The sequence below is a fragment of the Actinia tenebrosa genome, unplaced genomic scaffold (assembly GCF_029948245.1).
Source record: "Actinia tenebrosa isolate PJP-AT-01 unplaced genomic scaffold, QUT_ActTen_1.0 PGA_scaffold12__29_contigs__length_12842862, whole genome shotgun sequence".
In the NCBI taxonomy this organism is placed as follows: Eukaryota; Metazoa; Cnidaria; class Anthozoa; order Actiniaria; family Actiniidae; genus Actinia; species Actinia tenebrosa.
This window is the reverse complement of record NW_028292572.1, coordinates 6,075,686-6,095,118: the sequence shown is the minus strand read 5'-3', so window position 1 is coordinate 6,095,118 and position 19,433 is coordinate 6,075,686. Positions and strand designations below refer to the sequence as shown.

Below are 19,433 nucleotides of genomic sequence, written 5' to 3'. Positions count from 1 at the left end.
GTTATTTCTTTGTTTAAGGGTTCGGGAATAAGACACATGAACGTGGATGGCCTAAAAAGGTATACGATATTAGGATATTCTTTATCCTGTTGAGTACGCCCTCAAAAACTACTTTGACGATACGGTACAGGGCCATCTTGAATTACAAGGTAGTGGTAGTGGTAATGGCAGTGGTAGTGGTCGGTGGCAGTGGTAGTGGTAGCGTTAGTAGTAGTGGTAGTGGGTAGTGGTGGTGGTAGTGGTGTGGTAGTGGTGGTGGTAGTGATGGTGGTAGTGGTGGTGGTAGTGGTGTGGTAGTGTGGTGGTAGTGTGGTAGGGTAGTGGGTCGTGGGGGTGGTAGTGGTGGTAGTGGTAGTGGTGGTGGTAGTGGTGGTGGTCGTGGTGGTGTGGGTAGTGGTGGTGGTAGGTGGTGGTGTGGTGTGGGTGGTCAGTGGTGGTGATGGTGGTGGTGGGGTTTGGTGGTGTCTGGTGTGGTGGTGGTGAGTGGTGGTGGTGGTGAGTGGTGGTGGTGGTGGTGGTAGTGGTGGTGGTGATGGTGGTGGTGGTAGTGGTATGGTGGTGGTGGTGGTGGTGGCAGTGGTGGTGGTAGTGGTGTTGTTAGTGGTGGTGGTACTGGTAGTGGTAGTGGTGGTGGTAGTGGTGGTAGTTGTAGTGGTAGTGGTAGTGGTAATGGTAATGGTAGTATAGAAGTAGTGGTAGCGGTAGTGGTCCTCATATACATCTGATAACATAACTCATAACTGAATGCATGGCTTACAAGTTGTTAAGTAATATGTTGTTATCAAAGATTCCAGCTGGTAGCGAGATTAGTTTATTATTAACCAAAGCCCTGTTGAATAATTATAAATGTATTGTCAATATTAATACTATAGCGATTAACTAAGAAAATGAAACAGTAATGATGAAAAGGTAAATTATATATACACCGTGAAAAGATGAAAAAACTTACTGACGTTTCGGACGCTAGTCCTTCGTCGGAGTGACTCCGACGAAGGACTAGCGTCCGAAACGTCAGTAAGTTTTTTCATCTTTTCACGGTGTATAATTTACCTTTTCACCATTACTGTTTCATTAGAAACACCGACGCAGCTCACACTAGTTTTTAGCTAGTTATATCTTTTTAAGAAAATGAAATATGAAAAAATGCTTTTCAACAAACCAGATCATTATGTAACACTTGGTAATCAATAATATTCCCCTGTAACGAATACATGACTTACAAGTACTGAAGTTCTGTATTGTTATCAAAAACCTCAGCTGGTAAAGACGACAAGCGATTATTACTCAAATACCTGAAATCAAGAATAAAATTGAGACGGGTCGAAATAAAGTCAAATAGGAAAGATTTCTACCACTCTTTTCATTGCTACGTGCTGACAACAGTCGCGGCAGGGAAATTGGACAATACACTTCCGTCAATCAAATAAATTGGTCGGTACCTTTATATTCTCTGATTGGCGGCAGTGTATTGCCCTATTTCCCTGGTAAAGCACAACCTGTTATAACCATTAACCTTCAGAAAACGCGACCATAGTATGCGTACCAACTTCTAGCATGTTGATAATGTTACAATATGAGCGGCCGTGTTGTATCGGGTATACAATCACGAGCGGGAGGCGAGTGATTGTATGGCCGATACAACGCGGACGCGAATGCTGTAAACAACTTGTGAAATAATTCATAACTCTCTTGGGACAGTTTGAATTCATATGCTAATTAGATACAACCTCTAGTGCTCTATCACAACAGAATACCTCCACTAGTGGTTGTATCTAGTGTTAGCATTTTCATCGTAAGGCTTCTATCGGGTTTACATGATATTCATGTGTAAAATATCAGCTAACTGTAAACTACTAATTTTAGGTTAATTGTAAATTAGCTACTTATGTTTAGGCCAGTGGTCACTTAACTGTTAAACCCCGTCCACACCCTCCTTCTAGGCTATAAGCCTAGAGTGCAAACAATAGGCCATTTCACGGATCCCGTTACTCAACCTCAGCCTCGTAAGCGTGTAATTATTCTTCAGAATTTGACTACAGTGCGTAGTAATGAAAGGAATTTACACATCAACGAACAATTGAAGCACTTAAAAATCTCACAGGTTGTAGGCAATTTCTAAAGAATATATTACACGCTGACGAGGCTGAGGTTGAGTAACGGGATCCGTGAAATGGTCTATTAATCCGTGAAACACTAATTACTAAATAGTACAAAATAGTGCTACTTAAACAATAGAAAACAATGGAATTTGCATGAAATTGTGCTATTTAGTATTGCTAAAGTTTCACGGTTATATTGTTTGCACTCTTCTACTAGTAGAGAACCAAAACATTCGGGATCGAAGACTAATTGCTAACAAGTCAAAATTAATGCGTTTTAATAATCTCGCGGAAGTCTCTTGTCATAAAAAATAAAAAATTGTTTAAAATACAAAGGCATTGGTCATTGACTTATTCAAAGCTAGCGTTTACCTTTGGGTGTCTAAAAAGAAAAACAGAAGGAAAAAAAAGCCTATTTCAAGGCAACTGACATTAATTGTCTCCCCGATTAGTAGGGCGCTTGTACCCGGCTAGAAGTATTTGAGACGGTGATAAAGTTATTATTATTATTATTATTATTATTATTATTATTATTGCCCTATTTCACTATGACGTCACTGCTTGTTTATGTGGGGGATAGAATCGCCAAATCCAATAGAAAATTCAACAAAGTTTGCTCCTAGCGAAACAGTTTAATCTAAAATGGCCTGATTTTCAGATATAATATGTGTTAATATGTACTAAAAATATTTTGAGCGTTTGCTGGCTATTTTACTTCTCTTCTTGGATTGATACGGGTTTTAGAACAATTTTCGGTGAATTTGCGTGAATTTGACCCCCTCCGACGACCATGATCCTTTGCGTTTAAACAATAGATTGTTTTGATGTGACCTCATAGTAATCCAAGAGTAAATCCAAGCTAGAGTAATCACACTTCTTTTACAATTCAGTTTGCGCCATTTTGTCTGCAATTTATAACCGGTAATCCTCGACTGAAAGCAATGAAGAAACCCAGGAAAATGTATCGCAACAACACAAGCAAAAAAAGAACAACAAAAAGTAACTTACAGTGAAGAGAGACGTTTGTTATTATCAAAGATTCCAGCTGGAAGTCTTATAAGCTGATTATGACGCAAATTTCTAAAAAAGGATTTAGTTTTATCAGCATTTATACCATATTATGAATGCTATTCACCATTTCCCATACATTGGTTCACTGGTCAAACACAAAGCGCTCAAGCGAGGCGCCAAGGTAATTTCAAAGGATTTTTCAAATTTGAACCTTGCAACCTCGACTGAATGCTTTGTGTTTGACAAGTGAACCGATGTATGGAAAATGGTGAATGCCATTGCAGTAGCAATGTTTTCTCACCTTTCCTCTCCTCTCCTCTCCTCTCCTCTCCTCTCTGATGTAATGTATTAATGATTACTTTTGATAAATTTATCTTTGATTATTATTACCATTCAATTAAGATTTTAGTATATTTGTAATACTCATACCTTTTTTTTTTTTAAATATGTTACTTTACATATAGATATATAGATATTTTTCTTATTACAATGTGTTTGTAAAATATAACAACAAAAAAAAAATCCCTGTTAATATTCAATGCTTTAGCAATACCTGTAAATCGTAGGTCATGCCAATAAAGCTATTTCAAACCTCTCCTCTCCTCTCCTCCCCTCTCCTCTCCTCTCCTCTCCTCTTCTCACTCTTTTTTATCTTATATCAAAAAGAAACATCAGGTCATATTTATAATGCATAGATCATATTTATGATGTAATTTGCGCTATAGAAATATTAAAATTAACCTTAAAACATTATGGTGTACTATATTATGACACGAATATATATAAAGAGGTTTTATCATTTATGATTATGTCATATTACTTACAGTGCACTAAGTGCTTTTAGGTTATGGAAGATTCCATCAGGTAGCAAGGCTAACTGGTTGCTTTCCAACACTCTATAAAATATAAAGATAAAAATATTCATCCAAACACATATCCATATGGCAGCAGCCTATTTAACTGCAAATAAAATTATTGTTATTGCACTACAATTTTTTTTTATTGAAAATATATATTTGTTCGATATATTTAAACAGCTATATGATTCATCCTCCTTTTCAGGCGTGCCGTGCTAGAAGTAGATGCTTTTTTATTGTTTTCCGTTGTGTCGACGGAAGAAACTCAATTAGCCCCCCCCCCCCCCCCCCCCCCCCCTAAACTCAATTAGCCCCCTCCCCTTAAAATTTTGGCTGGATTCGCCCTTGAAGCTACCCTATTTAAGACCGTTTAAACTGGATTCACAAACTTCTACAAAATCGTCATTATGTCTGGCAGGGTAAATGGCGAAATGCAATTCTCGGCTCACATTGTAAAACGTAGTTCAATAGGAATCTATCCCTTTCTAATCTTAAGAACTTACATGATGTTAAGCTTTTCGTTCTCATCAAATAACCCAGCTGGTAACGTAATCAGCTGATTATTTCTCAAATCTCTGAAATAAAAATTCAAATATTTATAGTCGATAATAGTTTATTTGAAATAGTGAAGTAGAAATAACGTCCCTGCAGTTTCAATTTTTCTCGATCCTAGACTACAACAGCTGGATTGAATTACGATTTAAAGTCGTTAAAAAGCTAAAATGTTAGTAGTATGCTTTACAACCTACATTCCATTAAGTAGTTTGCTATTCTTCAACATTCCAACAGGTAACGTCGTCAAGTGATTGTTGTTCAGCAATCTGAAACAAAAATATATATGTAATATAGTATCAAGAGAAAATGAACTAAGAGAAGGAATCCCCGTGCCTCATCATGTGCACACTGACGCTATTTTTAGAATCATTGATGCTATTTTTAACTCGTTACCATGCCCGCGCGATAATCATGCTTCCCTTTCATGCCTCGTTTTAGGACACGAAAAGCGCCATTATTTCGCTACGTCCACGACAAAAACACAGGCTTTGTTTACTGCAAGACTGGAAGCCGCCTACCCTCAAGAAATCAACCAATCAGGTTCTTCGCTCAAATATCTCCAAGCTAAAAATAGCATCAAACTGTGCACATGATGGTTACGAGTTTATATAGGTAGGATTCCTTCTCTTAGTTCATATTCTCTTGATAGTATATAATATATACACTTGATTACAGAAAGGTTGAATTATAAATTTTAAAATACAAATATCCAATGAGATGCAAGATTTCAAATGAGATGCAAAACTGAAAAAGGAACTTATTTGATCTTATTTATCTTCTATTATATTGGAGACATAAAGTATTGCACAAATCAAAATTAGGTTGGCGGTGCCTACTATTGTCAGCGCGCACACTTACTGCGCATCTACATCGAGGGATTCAGGAGGGTTTCAGTAGCAAACAACCAAAGGTACGTAAAAAGTCGCTTTGGAACAAATATTTAAGGCCAAGAACAACAGCAATAATTATTTTTTTATGTAGTCAAAGATGCATTAAGAGGTAATCTTCAAAAATCCAGGGCTTTTTTTTGCAACAATCATATATTTTTACTTTCTAGAAAAGCAGAGTTTCGATCGCCTCGGATCGATGAATGAGAATTTTTTTAAATATTTCCAACCAGATAAGCTTAATTTATCTTAAAGTTGAATGAAAATTGAAAAGCAATACACATTACACCAAATATCCGCCATTTATTTAGCTTTTCCAGCTAGTATAATTACATAAAGCTAGCTTATATTTGTGTTGGTGAAAATTCTTGAATAACTAGCTCGTAATAAGCTTACTGTCTTTCACTCGCTAAAAAAATATTCAAGAACGTTTACAAAAGCCAATTACTAACAAAGGAAATATTATTTTGAGTTATTAAACCTGTGAATCTAGTTCTTGTGAAGTTGAACTGAATGTAAGTTTAGATTTTTCAAAAACTTTTTGCCTAGCGCCAGCGAGCCCGTTGTGCCCGCGGACATTTGTGCCTGTCATGCGCGCGCGCCCGCGCCAGTGACGCCTGTTCATTACTGTTGTTATTGGTCGGCCATCTTGCGACTACGTTTCATTATTAAAGCTTGTTCATTCGTTTACGTCGTTCGTCGTGTTTACTGGCGTGGTGGCAGCGATTAAAGGACCCACGAACAACAGTATAAATACAACGATCAATAGCAGAAGTCTCGTAACGAGCCAACCTGTACGGTGGTTGGAAAACGAACAGCAAGAAACGTACACAAGAGCTTACGAAACACATTCACACGGCCTCATCAACAATCACCCAAACCATCGACTCCAAAAATGACTTCAACAAGAGCACCAAAACAATGGACACTGACTAAAAACGAGACAATCACTTCCTTCGAAGCATGGAGACAAAACCTACAGTATACATTATCTCTCGACGTAAATTTCGCATCCTTCCTTGGTGATACCGTGACGTGGCTAAAGAAATCTCGAGGCCCTCTAAGAGGCTTTACTGATGACGGTGAAGCAGTCCCTGTCGCTAGACGTCGAACAGCACAGCAAAAGTGTACCCATCTGGAGTTGATGCTTGGCCAAATCGCTAATTATTGCCCAGTTATCTCTAGAAATTCAATTGTCAAGAACTCAACATCTATCAACTCCATCTGGCAAATGATTCGCATGCATTATGGGTTCCAGTCCACCGGAGCACACTTTATCGACTTTAATAACATTAAACTGGAACATGACGAACGCCCAGAAGACCTCTTTCAACGACTGATGTCCTTCGTCGAAGACAATCTCCTCATCGCTAATGGCAATATCACCCACCATGGCGAGATTATAACCGCCGACGAGGAATCAACACCCAGTCTTGAAAATATGATCGTTCTCACCTGGCTTAGACTAATCCACCCGGACTTACCAAACCTCGTAAAACAACGATATGGCACGGAACTTCGCTCCAGAACCCTCGCATCGATAAAACCAGAAATCTCCCAAGCGTTGGACTCACTGCTTGACGAACTACGCACAGCCGCTGATTCCAAGATACTACGCGCTACAGCGTCAAAATTTAGATTCCCTGCCTCACGTGAACCAAACAAATTGCCAAACAGTCGCCGCCCAACGACTTCCAGACGCCCCAGGTCATGCCCACTATGCAAAGAAGCAAGCCGCGCAGATCAACAGCATTTCCTAAGTAAGTGCCCTTACTTACCTCCTGAGGACAGACTCTTCCTCGCCAAGACTCGCTCGACAACCAACTATGAAGAGGAAGTAGAAGAAGACGACGATAACCTAGATCTGTACGCACCTGATCAAGTTGACAGTGAAGCGTCAGCCCTTCCGTCCGCACGTTCCATCTCCCGAAGGGTCAGCACCAGAAGGTCACCCCTACTCAACGCCTTCTATCGACAACACCCAGTGAGGCTGACCCTCGACACCGGCGCCGAAACCAGCATGATTAAAGCGTCCGTTGCCCAGACACTTGGTCTTACCGTCGAAAAGTCTTCCCAACAAGCATTGCAAGCCGATGGTACGACACCGCTGACCGTTATTGGCGAAGTACACGTCCTGCTCTCTCGTTCCAACAAGAAACTCGCGCTCGACGCCCTCGTAGTAGAGGACATAGATGTTGACATACTCGCTGGAATACCCTTCCTCATCGCGAACGACATCTCAGTTCGCCCAGCCACTCAACAGATAACTATACAAGGCTCCGAAACCATCTTGTACCACACCGATGAAAAACACAGCACTCAGGCTCACACCATACGCCACGCCACGTCGTATGTGTTACGTTCATCGTTGCCCACCACCGTTATCTGGCCTGGAGATTACCTAGAAGTTGACGTCCCCCCCGAGCTGGGAACTGACAACACTATCGCCATTGAACCCCGTAGTGATACGTCCCAACTCAAACGCCCTCCACCCAGCGAAAACCCATGGCCCCAACCACGAGTCATAGATACAGTCGGAGGTAAAGTGCGAATTACCAACACGTCCGACGAACCATACACCGTCCGACGCCACGACCACATCTGCTGGGCCCGCCCAACCGTCCCAGCGACTCCTCCCGAAGCGGCTCCACCCTCAACACTCCCCGTTACAGAAGTAAAGCCTACCCCGCCGTCCTCAGGCAGCGTAAGTCTAGATCCAGACAAGCTACTTACAAGTTCCATGCGTGACCAATTCCAGAAGGTCCTACAGAAATACGACAACGTCTTCAAACCGGACATTCCAGGGTACAACGGAGCAGCGGGCCATATAGAAGCCCGCGTAAACATGGGACCGGTACAGCCGCCCCAACGTAAAGGGCGCCTTCCTCAATACTCTCGAAACCAACTAATAGAGCTGCAAGAGAAGTTTGACGAACTGGAAAGAGACCAAGTCTTCCAAAAACCCGAAGATATCGACGTGGCAGTAGAATACCTGAACCCCTCCTTCCTCATAAAGAAACCCTCTGGCGGTCATCGCCTCGTCACTGCCTTTGCAGACGTGGGACGGTACAGCAAACCCCAACCATCACTCATGCCAGACGTTGACTCCACACTACGCACCATTGCACCATGGAAGTTCCTGATAAAGTCTGATCTCAGCCGCGCCTTCTACCAAATACCCCTTGCTAAAGAATCCAGGAAGTACTGCGGCGTAGCCACACCATTTCGTGGCGTACGCGTTTACTGCCGCTCCGCAATGGGAATGCCCGGCTCAGAAACAGCACTCGAAGAGATGATGTGTCGAGTACTTGGTGACTTCATCCAAGAAGGCTGCGTGGCAAAGATAGCAGACGACTTGTACTGCGGAGGAGCAAGCCCCGAAGACCTTCTACCTATCTGGGCACAGGTCCTGGAACAGCTTGACAGGTGCAACCTTAGACTCTCACCAACTAAAACGGTCATCTGTCCAAAGTCCACCACCATATTAGGATGGGTGTGGTCCCAAGGCAAACTATCTGCAAGTCCTCATCGCGTCGCGGTTCTTGCATCTTGTCCTCCTCCAACTACCGTCAAAGGCATGCGCTCTTTTATCGGGTCCTACAAAGTCCTTAGCCGCGTCCTACCAGAGTGTTCCTCCCTAATCGACCCCCTCGAAGGCGCAATCTCGGGTCTCCAGTCACAAGACAAACTTACGTTGAACGAAAGTCTTCTCCACAAGTTTAAAGCTGCTCAGCAGGCCCTCACGTCAACCAAAGCCATCGCTCTACCACGTCCATCCGACTCCTTATGGATCGTAACAGACGGCTCCGTAACCAAACGTGGCCTCGGAGCAACACTATATGTGTCCCGTGAGAACAACCTCTATCTTGCCGGATTTTTCAGCGCAAAACTCCGCAAACACCAAGTCAACTGGCTGCCCTGTGAAATTGAAGCACTGAGTATCGCCGCGGCCGTCAAGCACTTCAGCCCGTTTATAATACAGTCTGAACACCGTACTTGCGTACTCACTGACAGCAAACCATGCGTCCAAGCCATCAATAAACTCTGTCGCGGCGAATTTTCCGCAAGCCCTCGGGTAACATCATTCCTAACTACCGTTAGCCGATATCAAGTCACGTTGCAGCATTTGGCCGGTACGGCTAACCTCCCTTCAGACTTTACGAGCCGCAACGCTCCAGAGTGCCAAGAACCAACATGCCAGGTGTGCAGTTTCATCAAAGAAACAGAAGACTCTGTCGTCCGTGACGTGTCCGTTCAAGACATCATCGACAACACCAAGTCACTTCCATTCACCACGAGATCAGCCTGGCGAGATATCCAAAACGGATGTCCCGACCTCCGCAGAGTCCATGCCCATCTGAAACAAGGAACTAGACCCTCGAAGAAACTGACTAACATAAAAGACATCAAACGCTATCTAAACGTAACGTCCATCTCCAAAGACGGCATTCTAGTAGTCAAACGCAACCAACCTTTCACCCCCTCATCTGAGGCAATAGTAGTACCACGGTCCGTACTTGATGGTCTTCTCACAGCTCTCCACGTTCGTCTAAACCATCCATCTCGCAACCAGCTTCAGATGGTTGTACTACGCCACTTCTTTGCGTTAGACATGAACAGTGCCCTAACCAGGGTATCCTCGTCATGCCACCCATGTGCCTCCTTACGGAAGTTTCCAAGTTCTCTCGTAAACCAATCATCTGAAGAACCACCCGACGTCGTCGGCATATCCTTCGCTGCTGACGTTATCAAACGACAACGACAAGCAATCTTACTACTCAGAGAGTGTTCGACATCCTACACCAACACTTGTTTAATACAAGACGAAAAGTACGACACCCTGCGCGACGCCCTTACACGCCTCATTGTGGAACTACACCCTTTGGACGGTCCAAGAGCAGTCATTCGAGTAGACCCTGCACCAAGCTTCTTATCTCTTAGCAACAACGACGGTCTAAAACACTTGAACATTTGGCTCGATGTTGGTCGCATAAAGAATAAGAATAAGAACCCAGTCGCCGAAAAGGCTATTCAAGAGCTAGAAGAAGAGCTTCTGCGACAGGAGCCCGGAGGTGGACCCATTACTTCTACTGGCCTCGCACTAGCAACAGCTCGTCTCAACTCTCGCCTACGCCATCAAGGTCTCTCCGCTCGTGAACTATGGACACAGCGCAGTCAATACACCTGTGACCAACTCCCACTATCTGACTACCAGAATATAGTAGCGCAGCACCAGAAGAGGTCCACTAACCATCCCCACAGCGAAAAGTCCAAAGACAAACACGGAGTTGCCGCACCTCAGCCACAGATTCGAGTGGGAGACATAGTTTATTTGATCGCTGACCGCGACAAACTACGTGCTCGTGACCGCTACATCGTTACAGAAGTGAGCGACCCTTGGTGTTACATTAAGAAGTTCACCGGATCCCAACTTCGCGCCACATCATACAAGGTCAAGCTATGTGAGTGCTATGCCGTTCCCGCTCCCCTCGCCTCCTCCCACACTAGTACTCAAGTAATCCACAACGATGCCGACGAAGACTTCGCCACCGTAGACCCAACGTTAGCGTCAGAAGAACCAAGTCCACCAACACCCCCATCGGAACTTATCCGCCCATACGAAGTTGACTTACCAAGCTGGTGTAAACCAAACAATCAAGACAACGCATCGGAAGAAGACACCAACACAACCCCAGAAACAACTGAGCAAGACCCACCACCCTCGCAAGTCACTCTCACCGTCCCACTGCCCATCAACAACGAACTCAGCAGCGAAGAATCTCCCTCGAGACCACAACGAACACGCAAACCCCCAGCCTACCTCAAGGACTACTTCCTATATTGAGACATTATGCGACCTGTAGATGTATGAACCATAATAACTTTGTTATCCAGTTAATTAACAGAAAATAAGGAAGAAGAAGATACTGCGCCAGCGAGCCCGTTGTGCCCGCGGACATTTGTGCCTGTCATGCGCGCGCGCCCGCGCCAGTGACGCCTGTTCATTACTGTTGTTATTGGTCGGCCATCTTGCGACTACGTTTCATTATTAAAGCTTGTTCATTCGTTTACGTCGTTCGTCGTGTTTACTGGCGTAGAGTCGTTTAAGTTGTTTTGCACGACTGCCGTGAAACGTTCATGAAAGACGTCCGCTTTCAACTTCAAAAAAAAAATTTTACTTACCATTTGCTTATTGAAATCCTTTCTTCTACACAAGAAATACTCAGTAATTATTGTTCTTCGAATTGAATAAGTTTTCTGATAATTTGAAGGCTTAAAATATCGACTACTCTTTAGTTTTCCCCCTGCTTGTAAAACAGCCAGGAAGAAGTGCAAACCCGCCAAAAACAGAGCTGGTCACGCTGTTTCGTAACGCCGCGTCACGCTTGTCACGCTTTTAGCTCCCGATTTATCCTCAATAAAACATTCAAAAAATCATTACTTTTTAAATCGCACAGTTACCCCCTTTTTTCTTTTGTGCATTACGTAATAACAATACTAAAGTAAATTTTTGTTACAAATTTCAAAAATAAAATTGGTTTTGAATACAGCATCCCTTCAGCACAACATTTTACATTTTTACAAAATTTGGTTTAAAAAATGTTTTTGATGAGTTACATAAAAGTTTATACATATAATAGAAGGAATACAACTTGTTCGTTATTTTAAACACTTTTTAGATAAAATCCATCAAAACAGTCTGAAATACATTTAATTCAACCAAGGAAGATTACGTCATCGGTGTTAAACTGACACAATTTAATGGTTTGCAATTAGTAGGCACCTAACCTTAAAAATATACATTCTGCATATAATCATCATCATCGAATCATTATCGTCTCGAGGTAGTCATTATTATCATCGCTACCACTATCACCATTACCATTATCATCACCACCACCATCAATTCTGTCATCAAATTATCATCCTTATCATCAATATCGTTATCGTTATCATCATCAATATCGTCATCATCATCTTTTTATTCTTCATCAAGAAGCAATAAAAATAAAAACGTTTTTATATTTTCTGGAAGATTAACTTCTAGTCTAGTAAGAGACATGACAATTACCCTGCGAGCAGAGTCTCCTTTTAACTCCTCTCGCCCGTAGAGGAGTTGAGGAGACTCTGCTCGCAGGGTACATGACAATGAAAGGTTGAACAGAAAAAGCCATACAGCACCCATCGACAAAAACTTTATTTTATTCATTTTCTATCGTTTTGGTAAATTCTTGATCTTTTTTTTAAATAATTCGTTTTCAATAATACATGTTCTAAAAACTTACATTTGAAGGAGATTTTCATTTCTATCGAATATCCCAGTTGGTAATGTCTCGAGGTTATTATATCCAAGATGCCTAAATGAACAATATACATATAATAACATCACTATACTATACATTATGGGGACCAAAATAATATTAGATAAGTTAAAACTTTCTTTCTTTCTGGTTTCATTCTTGGAGTTTCAAAAATGTATATTCTCAAGAAACAATATTCAAGAGCATAACATGTGATGGGTATTTGGAAAGCCCATCCTCAAAGAATTGGAGTGATATTGTGGCTTTACCGTTCCCTGTACGCATGTAGTCTGCGCGTGTATGTGCTTAATAAAAAGCGTTATATAGGGTAGCCAGTGGCTAACACACCTGTGGCCTTCGTTCCATTAAAAATTTATACTCCATTTTAGAGTTTGCCTTTGGTCGTTCTTAGACTCGATTATGTACAAATGCGTTCTTATTTTATTAAGGTTCCATTGTATAGTAAGAAATATACGTACTACGGAACAATACGAGTTGATCAAAATGCCACTGGTTTTGGTTGAATAGCTGAATATTATAAAGTAACAGTTAAAAAAGCTCTCGTTCTGATTGTTTGGGAGCGCGTTCTTTAGGGAGAGCACACAGCACGCGCGCGCACTTTCAGTAACGGAAATAAAAAAACTTGCTTGCTGTGCTGTGTGGAGATATAAAGCACTTTGGGATTGGCAGAACACTCAAGAAGTGTCGAAAAGCGCTCCGCTACGACGCATCGTGCTTTTCCTAACACTTCTCTCGTTTTCTGCCAACCCCCGCGTGCTTTATAACTGCACACATCAGCCGCGCGCGCGTTTTCTATTTCTTCACCCACAACCGAGACTAAAGGGCAACTTACCCCCCAAAATGACCCATTTTTAAGAGAAAGTACATCAAATGAGAAACACAAAAATTCAATTTTTAGAGGGGATAGAGCATCCGTGTTCCTAAAAAAATAATTTCAAAACATCGCATATATCGCTCTGGTGGCCGCCATCTTGCACTTTTATCGCGGGCTCAGAAAAACAGGTAATGACGTCACAACGTCATAAGAGTTCACGGCGTCAAGTTGTTTACGAGCGTTTGGTTGACTTCTTCCCCTGTTTCTGAGACGTTTTACTCAATATTTTACGAACGAAATACGGCCTGGTCATTCAATTAAAGGCATGTCAGAGTCTAATTCTTTTTCCGAAGACTCGGACAGCTCGAGAGACGATTTTGCTCAAGAATTTTTAGAAACGGACGAGTTTGTTTTACGGCCATATCAGTTCGAACCAGAAATAGAAATCTCCTCAGATGAAGAGTTCAGAGAAGGATCTGACAGTGACATTATTGAAGACGATGAACAAGAGAACAATCGACTAACAAATTCAGATTGGTAAGTTTTACTTCTTTCTTATCACGATAAAACTCAACTACGTATCCATTTTTTACAGTCGTGTTTACCACTTTCTTGCACTGTATATTTATGCATTTTAATCTGCCTCACGACCTTTGCAACCAAAAGCAAAACCAACTGTCACAATTAAACATCGCTTGGTTGTCAATAAGTTATATACTGTAGGACACAGATTCAGGGATATAGTTGTGTCACAATTTGTGTATATACTCTCACTTGGGACAATCATTGATAGTGTTCAAAAATACTAAGGATTGTTTTATTTGTTAATAGGTGTACCTGTGGTAGCTGCCAAATTATGGGTACGATAGCTGAATGCATTTGTTGCCAAGAAATCCAAAAAGTAGTTGCAACATGCCAGTCTGTTGTTGAAGATGGAGATGCTGATGAACCACCACCATGCATTACTCAACATCCTGGATTCTTACCTGTTTGTGGCAATAAGTATGTTCTTCGAACCGCATGGGCTCAGTACAAACAGCAATACAGAGATGCTTATGAAGGCCCAGAGCAGAAGCAGTACAGACACATTGCATATAGACAACTAGCAAGATGGTGCTGGGGAGTTCTTGGAAAGGAAGTTCGGGTTGTTCTGCCCTCTTGTGCTGTCATGTGCATCAGAGCACACTTCCCTCCTCCTGGAGTAGAGGAGGACTTTCAGTTTGAGGGTTTTCATTATGCAGATGATTAGCTTGATATAATGTTGCATGGAGTGAATATATACATTTTATTTATTCCTTACTTCAGTTACTATACAGAGTGGATTTTTTTCTATCAGGAAAAATTCCTGGAATTGCAATTTTTTGGCATATTTAATTGCAAGATAATTGAAAACAAAAACATAGACTAGAAAAAGCTGAGACCAATATGCATAAGAATCATGTATTCATTTAGGATGCAGTACACGGAAAGGTGTGTTATATAAATTTCTTTTTTATATAAAAAGCTTTTTGTTGGTACAAACATTTTTTGAATGTTTTACATATTTTATTATTAAAAACACACTAAACAAAATACCCAGCTGAATAGTGAACCTAGTGTACAAAGCACTAGTGAACACGATCACTAGCCAACCAAGCAAAATTTGCAGTTATACGAGTCCTGGCAGCAAAAATGTTAAATATGCTGAAGCAAATGTCACCATTCAATTGGATATTTTTCTTTAATATATTCATACTGGGGGAGACTCCCATATATAAGGTAGTGTAGATAGGTAAAGAAAAGACCTCTTTTTTACAGTCAATTCTTACCTAAATGGAAATAATATTTTAATAAAATTTTCATTTGAACATCTAAAAGGTACTGCATACTTATCTGCCCGTTTCATCAGGTCCCCTTGTCATTTTTAAAAATTACATATTTTGTATATAGCATTTATACTTGGGTCTGTCGTGTACCTTTCCATATCTGGGAGCTTTTTTCATTAAGGGATATCTTTTACCAGTATTTTACACGACTGTCCAAAGATAGCCTGCAAAGCAGAGGGGGATTGGGACTTGAGGGAGGGGAAGAAGGACCAAACAGTGGAGGGTCATATGACCTGCAGGTACACAAAGGCTAATTCTAATTTAGATTATCTTGAAAACCTGGACCGGTGTTCCTGAATCAATTCCTGTTTATCCGGTGCAGGCAAACTTGCAATGTTTGCTGGTAGGTCTACTTCTTCAATTTCCTGGAGGTCAACTTCTGAGCCATCACACAATCCCAGCACTTTCTTTTGAAGCTCAGGAAGGAAAGAATAACTTTTCTTTTCCAACACAGGCTTAACTACCCAACGCTTGTGCATTTTTGGGAAACATGGGCGGTATCTTGCCTCTCCCATCCTCGTCCCTGGCTTTTGAATCACAGCTTGGTTCCTTCCTGTGTTGTGGTTGTTGTCAATGGCTGCCAGTTGTGTTCTAGCAACCATACCCTTGTAGGAGAAGTGCTCTCTCTTTGGGCAGTACTTCAGGATCATGGAGTGGTATACTTCAAGCCCACCTGTGTGACAGAAGTCAGTGAGCTTTGCCAAGTCCTTCAGCAGTTTTGGTTGAAGGACCACTTCTTCAAGGGCTACATGAGCTGCAGATCCTGGTTTTAGCCAGCACTTTTTACGAGCTTCTCTCCGGGTTAGTTGAAGATGGTCACATTTTTTGAAGATCTCTGCATCTCTCCAAGAATGCTTGTTTGTCACATGATGCAAGATAGAGACCCACTTCTCTCTCAACAGCTGCACACTACCATTGCATGTTGCTGCACACCACCACAGATGGTTTGAGACCGACTGGATCCAATGTGAAAGGTCAGCACTTTTTTTCAACTTGGCCTTCTTGTTGAGTTTCTTCACAACAGATTTTGACAAATGCCATACGTCATATTGGTGTTTGATGTGGCTGTAATCTTTTTCCATGGTGCTAGTGATTGAGGTATGTCTGTCAGTAGTTATCCTCTTGATGTTAATATCGTCCTCATCCTCAAGACTACCAAGACTCCTAATGAAACCTTCTTTCTCCATAGCATTTGAAGATGTTGTTTCTGTGACCTGAACCACAGAGAAGGAAACTATCTTCCCTGAGTCATTGTCCATAAATGTGTATGTACCATACTTGGCATTATGGCCAGGGCTGTCACACCGTCCATCCCCATTCAAGTATACAAGAGGCTTACTTGACAGTTCTTGTAAAACGGCTCTTCTTTCTCTTTCCCAGGTATCATTTATTACAGGAAATAGATACCTATTCTGATTTTGGTAAAAAACTTTTTCACTGATAAATCGTAACCCAAGACATGAGGCAAAGTTTTGGATTCTTGTAAAAGTGTTACCAGTGAACAAAATAGATGAGCAGATTAGAAGGTTTCCTACCGGTGCACGATTGATGAGAGGCTGGGAATTCCACAAGCAGTTGTGACCTTTCATACATATGGTTTTAACCGTTACCATGCTTCCTGTGCAGGTAATGTTGGTGTCAGTTACGATGGAACCACAGTTGATACAAAACCTGAACAGTTCACCTAGGCATGCTGCAAATACCAAATACTTTGGCTCTTTGATGTAGGTGTCAAAGTGATACTCAGGTTCAGACTCTTTGTCTGTTGAAGAATTTGTTTCTTGTGATGAGATAATGTATTCATCCTCTTCATCACTTGAAAAAAGATTCACTTCTTCATCTGACAAAGGAAAAGACCCACAGGACTTTGCAGATTTCTGTGGTGATACATCATTCTTGCAAGACTTTTGTGGTGACACACTCATGGGTACAGAGGGAGCAGTATAGCTGTATGGATGGTCATGCAGGATACTGTTCAATTGCTCAAATGTTGAATTTCCTTCTACTTGAATGCAGGCATCAGAAGTCTCAACACTAACATCCACATTTTCTGTTTGGGTTGAGGTGCTTTTTCGTATTGAAAGCTTTTCATCCAGACAGCACTGGACTCCAAAGTCCCTTTTGTTGGAAGGTGTTTCATCGAAGGAAACCTCCATATCAGATTCTTCAACCATTTCATCAAGTGCATGTGTAGTTGGAGTCAGTAGGTTATCCAATGTCTTATGGGGAAAAAGAAGTAAACATAATCATTTATAGAACAAATACAAATAACAATGAATGGCAGTTACTGGGGTTCTCACTGATTCCGATAGTTGAGACGACACTCAAGCTTTAATTGTTTATAGGACTTTCATTGACTCCATATGAAAGAGCGTATAACTTATTCATCCGCAATTCATCATAACTAAACCCGCAGCGGTAAACTTAGTATTAAGAATTTAATGCATTGGTTTGGTCTGAGCACAGTCACAGACCAGTCACGAAATAGCTCTAATATATATATAAGACTTACATATTACACTGACAATCTAGCAGTGCACGTGCGAACACAAACTACAAATCACCTACCTCTTTTTGTCGTTGTCGTCTTATACGGTTTTCTGTCGTAGCTCTTCTTTTACTAGGGATGGTTGAAAAGTTAAAAATACTTGGAATTGCATCAGCCTTTAACCTCCTTTTTCTTTTTTCGCCTGTTAGTTGCTCCATAAGGTCGGATTCGAAGCAACCATCCTCGAAGTGCTCGCTACATACATAGCAATTCTTCAATGGCGGCAGATTTGCTCGTCTTAGACGAGAAATCCAAGCTTTCTGAATTTGTAAATCTTTAGGAATCTTGTGATAGCTAACATCTTTTGTTTTTGTCGAATAGTTAGTGCATTCAGGCACGCAACAATTAACCATTTTGTCGAAAAAGCCACTTCAAACTCTCATGCTTACAGAAAAACTCTACATATCCAAACACACGTTGACGTTGTGACGTCACACCTGAATGCGGTAATTTATCGCGGGCTCAAAGATGGCGGCCACCAGAGCGATATATGCGATGTTTTGAAATTATTTTTTTAGGAACACGGATGCTCTATCCCCTCTAAAAATTGAATTTTTGTGTTTCTCATTTGATGTACTTTCTCTTAAAAATGGGTCATTTTGGGGGGTAAGTTGCCCTTTAAGGCTGAGCAAAGAGTACTCGAAACTGGAGTACTGAAATTTAGAAGTTATTTTTTGTGGAGGGAGGAAAACCGGAGAACAACAAGAAAACCCCTCCCTTACTTCAGAATGAAAGCAAATGACATGCTAATGTTTATAGCAACAGTTTGAAAACTCACACTTTCATAAGATCTTTGTTTCTATCGAATATTCCAGCTGGTAACGACCTCAGATTATTATGATACAAAAATCTGACAATTAAAAGAATAGTATCATGTAAGGGTTGGGAAACTTTCCTGTCATTTCATAAAATTCTGATCCGATTCCAAAAAGGGAGGTTTTACAGAGTTGTACAATTAGTGGCTAACAATCAAAGTAAAACAAAATAAAAACAATGGAATTAGTGTCTACTTTAAGGTAGCTCCATATAGTTAAAAGGCTTTTGAGGTACATGTTACATATTGCTGTATTTAAAAAAAACAAAGTATGTTTTGACCCTTTTTTGCGCATTGTACTAATATTAGTAAATCAAGGTTTCAGTTTTTACAAAAAAATATCACATGACGGGTCGCCATAGCAACGTAACGTTAGTCTTAATTGAGGCTTTTTTGTAATAAAAAAAATTAAAGCTCGAGTTTTTCGCGGTGAATTTTTTTCTAAATTTGTTAAGTGAAATCATACTACTTATTTCATCATTTGACACCGCGACTTAAGTATCCCAACGACAGAACCTTAGATTTAACGCAATTTCTGTCTTTTCGCAATTAAAAACATTCTGTCGTTAGGACTCGCTAAATATTTTGCAAGCTAATTGCTTTTGATATCGAAAAAACACTGTAAAAATTTGAAGACATTTTACTGCCAAATTTCCGAGAT

At 41.1% G+C, this 19,433-nt stretch overlaps 3 protein-coding genes across 3 annotated transcripts; 2 read left to right on the top strand and 1 right to left on the bottom strand.

The window, feature by feature from the left end:
* Positions 1–5,987: 5,987 nt before the first annotated feature.
* On the top strand, positions 5,988–11,480 carry LOC148912119 (uncharacterized). Its single transcript, XM_089028130.1, has one exon. The coding sequence runs from the start codon at positions 6,305–6,307 to the stop codon at positions 11,252–11,254; it is 4,950 nt and encodes a 1,649-aa protein (XP_088884256.1). The 5' UTR covers positions 5,988–6,304; the 3' UTR covers positions 11,255–11,480.
* A 2,125-nt stretch (positions 11,481–13,605) lies between these two features.
* LOC148912118 (uncharacterized) lies at positions 13,606–15,401 on the top strand. The gene is made up of 2 exons (XM_089028229.1): positions 13,606–14,082; positions 14,377–15,401. Exons 1-2 carry the CDS (start codon positions 13,871–13,873, stop codon positions 14,792–14,794), a joined length of 630 nt encoding a protein of 209 aa, XP_088884355.1. The 5' UTR covers positions 13,606–13,870; the 3' UTR covers positions 14,795–15,401.
* Positions 14,972–18,518, bottom strand: LOC148912117 (uncharacterized). Its single transcript, XM_089028228.1, has 2 exons — positions 17,979–18,518; positions 14,972–17,629 (listed from the first exon to the last, which is right to left on the bottom strand). Exons 1-2 carry the CDS (start codon positions 18,309–18,311, stop codon positions 15,677–15,679), a joined length of 2,286 nt encoding a protein of 761 aa, XP_088884354.1. The 5' UTR covers positions 18,312–18,518; the 3' UTR covers positions 14,972–15,676.
* Between the last annotated feature and the right edge of the window lie 915 nt (positions 18,519–19,433).